Source organism: Procambarus clarkii, chromosome 41, assembly GCF_040958095.1.
Source record: "Procambarus clarkii isolate CNS0578487 chromosome 41, FALCON_Pclarkii_2.0, whole genome shotgun sequence".
Taxonomy (NCBI): Eukaryota; Metazoa; Arthropoda; class Malacostraca; order Decapoda; family Cambaridae; genus Procambarus; species Procambarus clarkii.
The window spans coordinates 15234128-15250303 of NC_091190.1; the positions used below are offsets into that span (position 1 = coordinate 15234128).

General features: G+C 38.2%; 1 protein-coding gene across 10 annotated transcripts in view; it reads right to left on the reverse strand.

Annotated features, from left to right (window-relative positions):
- Asator (tau-tubulin kinase asator) overlaps positions 1 to 16176 on the reverse strand; it is a 208343-nt gene that overhangs the window by 7977 nt on the left and 184190 nt on the right. For all 10 annotated transcript variants that reach the window (XM_069339380.1, XM_069339387.1, XM_069339384.1 and 7 more), the window contains 2 exons: positions 7867 to 8231; positions 1415 to 3019 (listed from right to left, as the gene is read on the reverse strand). In XM_069339380.1, coding sequence (XP_069195481.1) covers positions 1415 to 3019; positions 7867 to 8231 — 1970 coding nt within the window. The remainder of the gene's footprint in view (positions 1 to 1414; positions 3020 to 7866; positions 8232 to 16176) is intronic.

The following is a 16176-nucleotide window of genomic DNA, read 5'->3' on the forward strand; positions in this document are numbered from 1 at the left end:
GCAACAGGTACTCTGAGAGAGAACTCTATCAACATCAGAGGCCCGAGACTGTTCAACAGGATTCCACTACACATAAGGGGCATAACTGGCTGACCCCTCACAGTGTTCAAGAGAGAACTGGATAAGCACCTCCAAAGGATACCTGATCAACCAGGCTGTGATTCATACGTCAGGCTGCGAGCAGCCACGTCAAACAGCCTGGTTGACCAGTCCAGCAACAAGGAGGCCTGGTTGACGACCGGGCGGCGGGGACGCTAAGCCCCGGAAACCCCTTCAAAGTAACTTCAAGGTAACAAGATATTGAGGGCTATCAAATCTACATTTGAAACTGTATATGAAGTCTGCCTCCACCACATCACTGCCTAATTCATTCTATTTGTTAACTACTCTACTCTAACACTGAAAAAATTCTTTCTTATGTCTAATGCCTACTGTATGGTTTGTGAGATGTCTTCTTCACCTTCTTCCTACTAAAGGTTAAATGCCCCCCACCACATGAAAGTGGAAATCAGGTTAGTGTTGAAAAGGATTACAAAAAATATACAGCTTCTTTGCTAAATAATTAATTAGGAAATAAAAAGAAATAAGTCTAATGCAATATAAATTTAAAGAAAACAATACATTAAATTTTTGGCCTAGGTTTGCTTAAGCAACTGATGTCTTCCTGGATAAACTTAGATAAATATAATTCAAACAAATTAAATACAAAAAAAAAAAAATGTTGTCTACAAAGCACTGTAATACATTTTGGATTTTGGGCCATACTAGGGAATACAAGATTGAGATACTCACCTAATTGTGCTTGCGGGGGTTGAGCTCTGGCTCTTTGGTCCCGCCTTTCATACATGGTGGTATGTACAGTGAGTTAATATTGAAATATTGTGCAGCGTTTCAACATCAGTCAACATTTAGTCTTTGTGTTTTTCCTGCCTAAAACGCTTTGCGTAATAGTGGCTTTAGGCATTGTATGTACTAGCTCTATCTATAAATCCATCAACTTTTGTATCTCACCTTGTATGTATGTACTTTACCTGAATAAATATTTGTATTGTATTGTATTTTGTATCATTTGTCTAATGTTCAAACAATAAATCAAGGAACGGTTTAATTTCAAAACTGTAAAAAATAATATACTGAAACAACCTTAGATATTTCTAGAAATTTATCTGTAGTGAAACAGTGTTGAGATTTGTTAAGCAAATCAACACTGATGTATCCATTTTATTTATTTCAATGGCATTTGCTTGATGTTGAAACAACTTTATTATTTCAGCACTAATCTATTATACAAGTTTTTGTTAAATGTAATAAATATTTTAACACTGATATATAATGTTGCTTTAAAATTTCCTTAATGCCATATGTCTACTGGATTTTTAATTTCTCAAGAAAAAAAGTCTCTTATGTCTCTTACCTTTGTCGATTCCTGGAGTGTAAAACAGTAGTAGGTGGTGGGGGTGGAGTGACATCAGACACTGGTCGAGTGCGACGTCGCTGGAATCTTAGATTGAGTTGCGTCTCATCGGTAACATACTTGTCTACACCTTGTCTCCGTCTCCGCAATGCTGGTGTTAGGTCAGCAAGATCCTCACTATGATCTTCTTGGCTAGCTGATCGTTGGTAATCACAAGAGGCAACTGATCCACGTTCACGCCCAGATCGATGTTCTGAAACACCACTACGAGTACTTAAAGAGTCTTCTTCATTGCCAGGTGATGTCACCTTTTCTGCTAACGCAACAGAAATTCTACGAGCTGCTTCAGCACGTTCTGCTTCTGAATAACGTGGACTTCTACCTCCTGATGGAGAATTAAGGCTGCATTCAGGCTCTCCATCTTTGGTAGTACGTGCCCACATGGGTACAGGAATGCGACTTTTTTGAGAAGAATCATCCTGTGCAGCAGGTGATTTTCGGGAACCATTGCACCGCTGTCGATCAGGTGATATTGAAGAACGTGGCAAGTCAGTAGGCCGGGGTGTATTAGTTTTGGAAGACTCCTCACCTCCCTCTTCTAACAGATCCTCACAGGAGCGGCGGTGACGAGATGATCGACTACGGCGTCCACCACTTTCACTATGTGGTGGTGTTCCTCTTGGTGACACTGATGGTGTCACCGTCCGTGACCTGTTAATCATTGTTGAAACTTGGAAGGCTGCAGACAAATCATGTAAATTAATAACCGAGATTTTTCTTGTGTCTTCAACGTCATGCTTTTCTTCTAATACAAATTCTAGAGATTTTCTTCTTTCTGATAAAAAAGACTTTTCTTCCTCGCATATCGTATCTTGGCGCGCTCTTGCTTCTGTCTCTCTCTGGCCCATGACAGTTTCGTAATGAGATGACTCAGGAGGAGGAGCACCCATGACAGTTTCATAACGTGAAGTCTCCTGAACTGTTGTAACACCAGTGTGATCATGTATGGCAGATTCATAACGGCTGGTATCAGGAGGATGGACTGCAGATTCATAATGAGTAGATTCAACATCACGATCTTTATGATCTTCTAAGACAACTGGCAATGCTACAACTCCTAATCGCCGTCGTGAGTCATCTTTTTTACCACCACGTACCTCACCTTTGTCCTTAAGTGGTGAGTCTGAAGTTTCACTGGTTTTATGTCCTTCATCATCCTGTTCATTTCTAGGTGAACTTTTGCTGTGAGCCTTCTGACCAGGCTGCTGTGACAAATCTTCTGGAGGTGGAGCATCATAGTATACAGAACGCTCTTCAGGGTGTGTAATTGGGCTAGACTGGAGGGAAGCAGATTTATTTGTAGTTGCAGGAGGCATGTCTACCATGGATGGTGGTGGTGGTGGAGGGTTCTCAGCCCCAGGGTTAAATGCAGCCGGCGCAGGCACTACACTAGAGAGTTCTTGTCGAGACACACGAGTCTGGCTAGTCACTATAGTTGTAGGGCCAGATGGCTCAGAAAACTTTCTGTCCTTATCAAGCACACGGAATTCAATTTTGCCACCTACCACAGCATCATCCTCTGCACCTTCTTCTGGTTCACAAACACTGCAAACATAGTGATTTAAAATGAAACCAACGGAGGATTCTTGATTAAAAGTTTAAACAAGTCAATACTGCATAGCTTGTAAGATAAATAACTTACTATATACCAGTAGCAGAAAGAAACAATTATTTAAGATACTTATTTATTGTTATTAAGAACAGATAAACATTAAAATAAGATTAAGAAGCAATGGAAAACAAAATAAAATTCTGGTAAGGGTAATGCTTTCCATAAATGACTAAAAATGACACTGTGAAAATTGAAGGTGAAGTACTAATAGAATGTTTCTATTAACTGAATATACAACTTAATATCTGTACCACTGATGCATAAAAAATGTGCCAGATAACTGACTGAAAATAAAATGAAACTTGCTGAGCATAGTGCTGGTCCAACCAACCTTTAGAGCAGAGATTCCTAACCAACATTTTGCAGAACACTGGAGTTCAGCGAGAGTTTGCAAAAGCTTGCGAAAAACAATGTTAAGTGTAATGAAACCTCTCCTTCTGGAGGATTGGGGGGAGGGGGAGTTGAGTGCTCAGTGGGGTTCTGTTGCTAGCTGCTCTGAAATAGCTCCACACATTAAGTTCTTACATTAGGCAGTGATGTGGTAGAAGCTGACTCCATACACAGTTTCAAATGTAGATATAATAGAGCCCAGTAGCCTCAGGAATATGTACACCAGTTGATTGACAGTTGAGAGGCAGGACCAAAGAGCCAGAGCTCAACCCCCCACAAGCACAACTATGTGAGTACACATAAGTCACAACAGCTCTAAGAATCCTTAATAGCCTATTGGAGATTAGAGGCCTAATCTTGATTCTTCCCTCAGGAGAGGTATAGGGAGCAGGGTATTCATGATCACCCTCAACCAAAGAAATGAATCCCCAGAAAGGAAGCAAAGGAAAGCAGACAATCACGAGGTTCATACATAGTAAACAAATAATGCAGCAAACAACTCAGCAAATGTCACCCAGCAGACCAAGATGGGAACCCTACTCTGGGCAAAACAAGGTTGAAAAAACCAGCGTTGAATGTAATGAAACGCCATTTTCTGGTTGAGACCAGGAGGCTTCCTGGAGCTAACTGGGCTGATATGAATATATTAGACTCTGGCATCAGTCAATGCACATGGAGTTCTAGGCCTACTGGAGACCACAAGCCAGAACCTGGCCCCCCTCAGAGAGGTACAGGCAGCAATTATGGCCTATAGAAACTTCCGATGAGTGTCACCCTGAGACAAGGGGACAGAGCAACCTTCAAACTTGCATGAAGTGAGAGGGGGTCCCAGGGGTCGCATCCATTGGACCAAAGAGCCCCCGCAGGGTTTCTCAGGACCCTTAGTCGTGTATCTCACTAAGGGAAGCCAAGGCAGGGTACTGCTAACCGGCACCCAAGATTACCAAGCAAACTGCTAAAGTTGAACCCCCGGGATGTGTTCACTCACAGGGGCCTTGTGGAGGACCACCAAGATATAAATGGGTGTGACCAAAACCAAAGGGCAGACCCCCCCTCCCCACCAGGCAGGAAAACAAAAACAAAAGAAAAACCCTGCAAGAGGACAACGTACCCAGGCAGAACAGAGCCGGCCGCTATGAGAGGTGAAAACTAGCTGCATAGTATCCTGAGCCCCAACCAGTGACAAAACTTCCACCTATCCAGAGGCAAATAGTGGTGCATGAAACACCACAGCTGACTCCAAGGGCGGTCAATCACCGAGCAGTAAGAGACCCTGCAGAGGTAGACCCCAAGGTGACTTGTGGAAGGTGGCCCCAAGGCCAAAGGGCAGTACTTACAGGGCACCTAGGGAAGGGGATCCTAGGCACATGTAGCCAGAGTACTTGTGAAATTACTCCTGGCTTGCACATCACCTAGTAGACAGGCTCACACCACAAGCTACAGAACTGGAAAATACAGGAGCCAGAGATGCACGATCTTGTCAGCCTCAACATTAGCCACAGAACTGCAGGGTGGATAGCCAGCACGGGGGTCTGGGGCTCCCCCTTTCCCCTCTTAGGGAGTGGGGAGGGGGGTTGTGCAGACAGCAATGTAGTGGTGATGTGACATGCTCGTTTTCATTTGGGGAGTTCTGTCCACTAGTTCAGCTTTCAGTAGCAATATTTTAACCAGAATAGGGGTTTGTTTTGGGGCACTTATCTTTCTGGGTGCCTGACCCGGTCGATGGCAGACATAGAATGCTTCCAACCACACAGGAACCAGGTTCTGGTTTGTGGTCCCCAGTAAGCCTAGAACTCCATGTGCATTGATTGATGCCAGAGTATAATACAGAGGAACCTCGGGTGATGAGTGGCTCCATCTACAAGCATTTCACGTAACGAGTGAGCCACTTGCAGAAAATTTGTCTCGATTGACGAGATTGATGAGATTGACAAGATTGACAAGCTTCCACTAGGTTAACCCTTAAGCTGCTAAGGGGTCCTGAGGAAATTTACACCCCTGTGTGCAAGAAAAAAAATTCTAATAAATTTTGTCCTCTTCTAAAAATGTTAATTTGTGTTCCCTGAGTACAGGAAAAATAAAAAAAAGTCGTAGGTGACATATTTTGGGTGCAATAGGCCGAGGAAGGCTGGCAAAATGTGGGCATTGACAGAGCGGTCGTCAGAGGTGGTCAGCGTCACCCGAGCTGACAGGTAGGAGTTGCCACAAAGATATTATTACCTAATTATTTCAATGTCTGATTGATTTTTTCTTAGTTTTTTGCAGTAATATTATTCAATAGTGTGTAGTGTGATAGATTTGTTTAATAAAATGTGTGAATCATCGCTATACTCAAAAGTATGGTGTTTATATTAGCAGTTCAATTATTACGTTCATAAAACAATAAACAAATACTTTTGCAGTTATTACACTATATACACACATTATATATAAGTATCTACAGGTTTTGTTCACCACAACTGTACAACTAAGCTGATATAGTTAGTTCAGGAATTAAGAGACATCGCTACACACACAGTCAGCTGGCGGGTGCCTCCCTCACTCATTCAAGGTCAGGCGCACAAAATTTCTCACATAATAGCAAGTGAAAAACTGAAAGAAATTTTGCATTGGATGATACAGAAGTGTCATCAGAACCAGAAGGTAAAGTAGTGGATACTGAATGAAAGCATTAACAAAACACGATAGTGTTAAGAACATGCTTTCAACTAATTAAAAAATGACAAACTTTTGCTCTAACACACAATTGTATAAATGCATACTAGTAGATGTTATGTATATTAAAATAAGCACAATCAATAAATACCTTAGTGTGCAAACCCTAAATCACGTGTTTGTGAAATACTTATAGTCCTCAATGAGTATAATGTGCCTCATGTAGGCTGCTTGGAGGAGATGTAACTGCCTCTAATCAAATTATACTTTTGAAGCAACTAAACTGTGCATATGCAAGAAAAAATACTTTACAGCAAACTCTTAATTACCTGGATTCTCCATTCAACTTTTAAGTACAGTACTGCTCTTTAGAGTGATATAAATACAGTGGTATCTCGGAATACGAGTGTCCCTGTATACAAGTTTTTCGGAATATGAGCAGGATTTGCTCGGAAAATTTGCCTTGGAAGGCGAGGGTTGCCTCGGAACACGAGTTTGTTGATACACGTACAGGCCGACTAGCGCGTGGTGGCACGGCGATCGCGCCTCAGTTTACCAGTCTCACGCCCAGTGACTATCCTGCCTGAATTCTTCACAAGGATTTACATTTTTTTGTCGTTTTTTTTTGGCCATTTGAGCATAAAAGTTGTTATTATATATCTCGCCATGGGTCTCAAGAAAGCCATTGGTAAGGTTCAATCTAAGAAAATAGCTGTGAGTAGAGGCAGTAGAGGATGTCCCTTCTTGATTAAGAAAATGTGTAAAGTATGGGAAGAACTGCAAAGTTTTGTTGAAAAAACTCACCCAGATAAAGCTGTAGCAAGCTGTTGCATTGACCTTTTAAATGACAATGTGATGTCTTACTACAGACAAGTGTTAAAATGTAGGGAAAACAAGTGTCTTTAGACAGATTCTTAGTAAGACAAGCAAGTCCTAGTGGTATGCAGGCAAAACGTGCCAGAGTGTGCACACCAGTGAAGTCCTCACTGCCTGATGTTATAATGGAAGGGGACTCCCCTTCCAAACAGTAACACCTCTCCTCCTCCCTCCTCCTCACCATCTTCCATATGCTAACAGAAATCATCAGCGAGGGTAAGTAATAACTTGAACATAGTTTTGTAGGTTTATTTAGATGAATTAGGGTAAAATTTAGTTTGAAGTGAGGTTTTTGGGTAGTCACGAACGGATTAATTCATTTCCCATTATTTCTTGTGGGGAAAATTAGCTTCGGATTACGAGTTTTCGGAATATGAGCTGTCTCCAGGAACGGATTAAACTCTTAAACCGAGGTACCACTGTAATAAACTTTGCAATGTGTGTCTTATATTAGACTTTATAGAGTGTATATTGGGCTTAATAGTATACATTAAGTTTATAGTATGTACACTGTACTTGGCTTCAGAATGTATGTTAGGCATAAGAGTGTGTGTGTATTAAGCATTATAGTATTATAGTACTTATGTATATTAAGCTTTATGATACAATTTGTATATTAGGCTTTACAATATGTATATTAGACTTTACAATATGTATATTAGACTTTACAATATGTATATTAGACTTTACAGTGTATATTAGGCTCAAATTGCACTATGCTGAAATGTTACCCAGATCCCAAGCAATCAAAATAATAAAGAACTACTGTATTGTACATAATAAAAAAAATGAGAGGAAAATTATCTGGTAATGTACAAGCTAACAAAAATGAAGAATTAGAAAACGAAAGCGTACTTACCCAATATCTGGCATACTCTGCCGACGCTCTGGAGTGAGAGGCGAGCCTTCTCTAGACGTCTTGACACAGATACCACGTGCGACATCTAATTCATATACAGCATCCGTAACAGTAGTAGTGTGTACCAAAGGAGGTTCCAGCCCAGGACGTATGTGACTAGATAGTTGTGGGTTGGACCAGGCACGTGGAAGGCTACTAGTCTGTCCCCCTATATCAACCTGCAGAACACCTGTAGTTTCCATGGGTAAGCAGGCCACATTAGGTATAGGCTCTTCTATTCCTCCTGTCACCTTTGTCACAACACGAAATTCTTCGATACCATGACTTCCCGCCACACTGCCTCCGATCATGGTCACATCCGGCACCTGAGTAGGCAAGTTGAATGAAGCATTATTAAATTATCAATGAATATTAACAAGTCATAAGTAAATGAATGGAGTGAGGTACAATGTTTTGTATATTGTATACCTGTGAAGTGCTTACCAAAATAATAAATTGCAGCGCCCATTCCATAGTACAGTATACATAATATTTTAGGAACTTGATGTAATGTACTTATAGAATATTTAAGCAACTGATTTAAGAATGCAGTGATAATACTAAAGTCTTATGCTGTATAAACAGTATATAATAGTGTATCTAATATATAAACTGCTCTCTTCCAATGTAATTAACTTGCTCAGGTATGAGACTATCCCTGGCAAGCGATTAACTACTCAAGGTCACTTGATTGGCAGGGGATCCTTGTGAAAGACAAGTCTCCAAGATTACTGTGCGCAATTTGGGTGCCTACCAGACCATCACACAGTTGTTACCAGCAGAGCCCACCTTACATATCATTCTTAACCACTTACTAACAAAACATTTAAGATACATTTAACTGACATCTGACTTGGTTTGAGGATAATATTATGTTGAATATATTAATATACGTAATATTTGCAAGCCACACACACACTATGATGCAGCAAAGATTAGCATACAAACGGGGCAGCAAAAGCATACACACACACATGCTGTTATTGGGACACATTTGATAACACTCCGGGGATCACCTGAGGAGGACCAGTAACAGGCGTTGCTCTGAATATTGCAGTTGTGCGACATCTATTTCAGAAGCATCAGCGTTGGGTTTAGGCCACCAGGTCAAGAGGCAAGGTCATCCACAAAGAGTGATGTCTCCAGGTCATAGATGTTATGATAGCACTTGTAGTTAAGGAGGTGATTGTTGGTCCCATGGTAATGGAATGGTTGAGTATATAGCTGAGGAGTGGGCAGAGCTAGCACCGAAGATGGAGCCCCGAGATGACCACGTGTAATGTTGTCTCCTCAAACAGCACACTTCTTCGCTGCCGCAGTGTCTGCATGGGAACCCGACGTCACAAGGAAGTCTTCACAACACAGACACAACGCTGCTGATATTCCATCTATGGCATGTGACTCTCATCCCATAATTTATTTATACCTATGCTACAGCTCATCATACTATACTTCTATCTTTCCACCTTCAGATCTAAATATATATTTGAGGCAGTAGCTGGTAATTATTGCAAGGAAAATCCCATTCCTAAAAAATGTTAATTCTAAGACCAATAAAGTAATATTTTTTCATTAAAATTTAGATTGAGATTGCTACTTTTACGTTGCCTTTACAAATTACTTCCTCCAAGCTTTTAATTTACTGTAATCTAATCGTTTTATTTCATTACTGAGCGCATGATGTGTACATGCCAGAGGTGGTGTACTTTATAAAACTGATGTACATATTAATAATACATCTACTATAAAACATATAAAAAACTGTGTTTTTGTTCTTTTACATTCAATATATGCAATAATAACCAAATACTTATCAATGTGAACTACTAGACCTTGACTCTCATTAAAAATAATGGCATGGGAGTAATTAAGGTGTGATTTTCTGCCATCAGTGATTATATTTTTTGCTACATTCATATTTTGCTGCAGTTGATGGTCCACTACACAGGTATGAATATACTGTATATATATATATATATATATATATATATATATATATATATATATATATATATATATATATATATATATATATATATATATATATATATATATATATATATTACTTTCACCATCAGTAATAATTTACATTTCTCCTCCATTTGTACTATAAAAATATAAACTTGCATGATCTCAATTATTGATACGAGAAAATCCGATGTAATCTTAAACTATAACCACATAACCCACACCACACATTTCTTGGATTTACCTTTAATGCTAAAGTTATACACCTTCAATACTAGTCTATCATTTACTGTATGTTTTATGCATTCATCATTTACAAATGGTTTTCAATACTAACTTTCTAATAGGTTTCAGCACATTAGGCCTACACATCTTTCTCATCTGTTTATTATTAAATAATCTACTAAATCTACTTATTAAATAAATATTTTACTAATATTAAACATATCTGCTTTGGAGAAAGTAAAATTCAGAGCAACAAAAATCCTCCTAGAACTAAGTCAACTCTCATACCAAGGAAGGTTGAGGGCCACAGGACTAACAACACTGCACACCAGACATCACAGAGAAGATCTCATAGAAACTTGTTAAATCTTAAACAAATTGGAGGATATTAATCCAGACCACTTCTGTAAAATGTTACATGAAATATATACAAGGGGGTAACAGCTTCAAGCTCAAGTCACAGTGTAGGACAGAAAACAGGAGATGCTTTTTTACCAAAAGGGGTTATAAATCCATTGAACTCCCTACGCACTGAAACCATAAATGTCAAGACATTACTTCAGTTGAAAATCTAGTTGGGAAAAATTCTCTGGAAAATGGGGGGGGGACCTTGAATAAGCCGCTGGCTTCCTGTCCTCATCGTGGCCACTAGATAGATGGTGGCACTCTGGTAAATTTGGGTAAATATCCTCCAACTTGTTAAGTATTTTAAAAGTTTCAATAAGATCAACCCTGTCACGTCTGGTTTGCAGTGTTGTTAGTCCTGTGGCTCTCAACCATTCCTGGTATGATTGTCTTCTTAATTCTAGGATGAATTTTGTCGCTCTACATTGAATTTTCTCCAAAGCAGATATGCCTTCTGACAATGAGGTCTCGATGCTTGATACAGTAGTATAACTGTATAACGGTCATTATAGGGCACTGACATAGATTTATCATGTATCATACCATCCCATGTGCTTGTATACAAATAACACAGTGCCCTATAGGCCCTTAGGTAAATTCAGGTGAATATCCATATACAGTATAGATTTTCAAAATATTCCCGAGAAAGTACTTCACATTTTGACACTATAGGTGTGCTTTTAAAAACACTGAGGAACAGTGGTATAACATACAGTATTTGACTTGAATTAACTACATTCAAATTATTGTATAAAGTTCACCCAAAATACTGTATGTTTATCCTGTCCTCATTGTGGCCACTAGATAGATGGTGGCACTCAGGTAAATTTGGGTAAATATCCTACAACTTGTGCAGTTGGACAGGTTCTATGTCCTTGGCTCACAACTGAGGATCTGGGTTCAATCCCCAGGTGGGACAGAGACAGTTTGGCATATTTCCTTTCACCTGAAGGCTCTGTACACTTAGCAATAAATAGGTATCCAGTGGTTAGGTAATTGTTGTGGGTTGCACCTTGGGACACCAGTGGGGGGGGGTCCCCTAGAGGGACATCGAAAATCCAAACAGGCTACTTGTCCCTAACTATGGGAAACCATAAAATAAAGCACAAGTCTTTACAAATCAATATATGAAACAGGGAAAGAAAAAGAAGCAAAAAGTGAAACAAAGAAAAATTCCTTAACGCATGAAATTAACAATAACAAATACAGTATCCTTTTTGCATACCAATTAAATTTTTTAAATTTGCTTGTAGTATATCATCAACAATGTTTGTTAATAGGTTACTTTTTCCTGGCCTATAAAAGTACAGTACTTACAGTGATGCTGAAGGCTCGGCTTTTATCCCTGTATTGGTAATTGTTTCCCAAAGTGATCCCTTAAAGACAATAACTACCTTTATTGCCCCAAGAAAAAATCTAGTTAAATTTATTTAAAAATAACAGTTTAAATTACTCTTAAGAATGAAATTGCTTTAACTATAACAATATGTTCTGTTAACTCACTTATGGCTCAAAGGGATGTTATTTAGCTAAAGTTATTGAAAGGCTAACTGATTTTTATAAAGATTATATTTTTTTGCCTTGTGTCCACGTGTAGAATTTAGCGAAAAGTAATGAAAAATTATATAATCGAGACATAAGAAGGTAAGAGTTCACAAACTGAATAAACACAAATGTAGGTTTCAACGAGTACCTGTGATAATTATTTCTACTGTTCACAAGACCTATTAAGAGGTAATTTGGCAGGAAATAAAGTTGCAAATAATAAAATATAAATACAGTACCTATCTAAGTCTCCGCCTCTTGTACCTCAAAATGGTGCTATTTTTGTGTGCTCTTCATAACTAGGAGAATGTCATAATATAAAGGAAAGTGAAAGTGACTAGTGAAGGTTCAGATTTGAATTCTATAAAAAATATTTTTCTTTACAATTACTATGTATTGGATTTATATTACCAGCAACTTAAAAATTTAAGTGAGTGTAACAAAAAATCTAAACAAATTAAACATATAGGTTGTCAATATTAATTTCTTTATCTTAAAAAGAAATTAAAAGTAACAGAAGGTAGAAAACTCAAGAAGAAAACAAAATTAAATATTTGAAATGGAGAAAATAAATACACTATCCTTAAGAAGTGTGTATGAATTACACAACTGTGGGAGTATACCATCAAAGAGAACTACAGACTGGATATGGTTCAAGAAGTGAACTATAAAATAAAAATAGTATTCTCATAGTTTGTCAATAATTGGTGTATGCTTTATTTATATAATTTTCAAAACATTCTTTAAAATGTGACAGCAACTTAGTAATGCAAGAAGGCTTTAAGCTTTGTATGACTGTCAGGTAATCTAGAGTATTGAATGTAATGATACAGCCATTTTTGGTGGGCTCCCAGTAACTCCCCATACTTGCCTCTGCTCTCTGTTTCCCATGGGGTGAAAAGCTGGTTGAGTGGAGCTTCAAGTGACCTAGGCTGCTCCCTGGTAGTGGTTATGCATATCACGGTTAAAGTGTTTACTGCATGGGATGATCATTAATCTCGTTACATTCAATAACCTAATTTTTTTCATGCAATTGCTTGTTTTGTTGCACTTATGAATTATTTTGGGATTTCTCTCAGTTTTGGGTTAATCTCTGATTTCCAAGGTCCCCTTGCCTCAAGGAGAGTCAAGTTTTAGTCCTGGTTCCCAGCAGGTAAGGGCTTGTCTCAGAGGCCTGATGCATCTTCCTAAGGCTTGACTGGACCACCACTTATCTCGAGAAGCTACTGAGGAAAATCTTCCAGAAAAAAACAGCACTGAATGTAATGAAACGCCAGTTTCTGGGTGAGCTCCGGAGGCTCCCTGAAGCTATCACATTGATTAAGTGCCATACCATTGGGTGTCATCAGCCGCGGAGTTCTATTGGCCTACCAGGGACCATGATCTCCTCAGAGAGGCAAAGGGAGCATTGGCCTATGAACACTTTACATTTAAAGTTTATCAGCTTTGCCATCATTCATGGGAAGACATCCAGAAAGATAGGTGAATCAAAACAGACTACTGCGTGGTTAAAATGAAAAAAAAAAAAAAGAGATGATTCATTGCAAAGTGCATTAAACCATCATGAGTGCTATAAGGATTTGACATATGGCATATATACATACCAGTTTGTCAATACTATTTTTGTAAAATGTAACATGAATCTTCATGCATTACAATCTCATTTCTATACATGCTACAAAAAAGTATTGTATTGAGCATGTGAAATTGCATTTTTTGGCTATTTGAATAAGAATCAGATCCTAACCTGCCCTCTTGATTTCTTACATTACCACTGCAAGTAAACAAGGGATAGAGTTGTATATACCCAGTTGGGCTTAGGTAGTACCCAAAATAATATAGGATTTGAGTACAGTGCAGTCTTAATCTTTAAGTTCTCATACAGCACATTATTCTGATATAAAGTGACTAATCTCATCAAGGACTGCAAGCTTTAACCACCTGGTTACAAAAGAATACAGTATTTCACATGATTAATATATTTTTTAAATAAAGTTTCAAACAATGATTAGTGAGATTGGTTTCCACTACATATATCCACTTTACACATGGTTTTTAGTCATGTAACAAAACAGGGAAGTTAACAATCTGGAGTTAAAAAATAAAGACAAATATAAGTTGCATATTTCTTGGTGAGTTTAGGATTAATATTTGTGTGTATTAGTTAGAACACAACAAATATTTACTAGTTTTGTATTTCATTAACCTAACCTAGTAACTGAACACTAATTTTTCCATGATTATGCTATGCAAATTATGTGCGACACCCAACTTATTAACACGACAGTCATTCTTCACTCAAGATTTGATTAGGTCAGAATATATGAGGTAGTAAGGCTGAGCTGAACTGTGCTGGTCTGGTCTGCTTTATTAAAATCTTTTAAGTTACATTATATTTTGCTTTAAAACCTACCTACCTACCTTCATCAAATTTTATGGAATCTGTTTTTTCCTCCTGTACACTTTTTTAACTTTGGTCAAATATCCAAAGGCCAGAGGCTCTGGATTTACTAGCAATACACAAAAAATTTATTTTGCCAATGGAAAATAAATACTGTACTGTATAACAATTGCATACCAGTGGGGCAGCTTTAGCATGAAAAATGACACCCTTACCTGCATATTCATAATTTATTTATATCTGCAGGTTTTAGAAAATGTTAAATTTTTAGTTAGGTTTTGTCACACATACATACATACATACATACATACCTTACTTAATAAAATAAAAAAATTAAATATATAGGATCTAACTTCTAAGTATTCTGCTAACAACTAAGTCATTCCAGAGCTAAGTCATCTCTCATATCAGGAACGGTTGATGGCCACAGGGCTAACAACACTGCAAACCAGGTATGATGCGACGGTTCTCATATAAACTTTTAAAATGTTAAACAATTTGGTGAATGTTGATCTGGACAATTTCTTCAAAAGGTCAGATGTAACACAAACAAGAACCAATGGTTTCAACCTCAACAAGCCTCAATGTAGAACAAAGAACAGGAGATGCTTTTTCACGCACAGGGTTATAAACCCATGGAACTGCCTGCCCACCAAAGCCATAAATGCCAAAACTGTGTTAAATTTTAAAATCTACCTGGAAAAGATCTTCAGGCAAATGGGGGGACCTTTGACAAGCTGCCAGCTTCCTGCCTCGTCAAGGACACTAGAGTTAGTGCCCTCAGGTAAATTAGGTAAATCAGGTGTGAAATATTTTCAGATGATAAAATATTGTCAAAGCTTGTCCACATTAGAGGGAAATTGTGTAGAGTAAAATTCAATTATTATATTGACTAAATCTCACTAACAGTTTAAAGTGCATGTAGCTAAAAGTTTCTGTACTACATTTTGTTGGAATCTTTGAGCAAGCCAAATTCATTACTTAATATTTAAATTAATATATTTTCTATCTATTCAATTGTAAAATATATCATTATTTGTTAAACCTATGTAGCATGGAACCAAATAGTTCTGTTCCTATCTTTGATACCTTACGTTTCTTGTTGCCACCTCCCAATAAACTTCGGATGTTTCCAAGAGCTGATAGTTCTTGAAGGAACACCTAAGGCATTTGTCAAAGAATTATATGTACTGTATTAGCTATCCTGTAAGTTGCTATTTGCTTGCACTGAGCAACAAGAATGAATGAAAAAATAAAATATTTATATAACCAGCAAGAATAAACAACTGAGAAAGTAGATTAGAAATCTAGACTGAGAGAAAGGCAGAAGAAAGAGAAAAAGAAGGACAAAAATAAAAATTAGTAAAAGGGTAATATGGAGGAGAGATGGACAAAATGCGTGAAGCATGCGCTGAGCATGGAAACCTCATTTTCAGAAGGACATAGCTGCTCTGGAGAAGGTGCAACACCGGGCAACAAAAGTCATTCCAGAGCTAAGTTATCTCTCGTATCAGGAATGCTTGAAGGCCACAGGGCTAACAACACTGCAAACCAAGCATGGCAGAGTGGATCTCATTGAAACTTTTAAAATACTGAACAAGTTAGAGGATGTTGATCCAGATATTTTCTTCAGGAGGTCAGATGTAACACAAACAAGGAGCAACAGTTTTAAGCTCAATAAGCCACATTGTAGGACTGAAAACAGGAGATGCTTTTTCACCCACAGC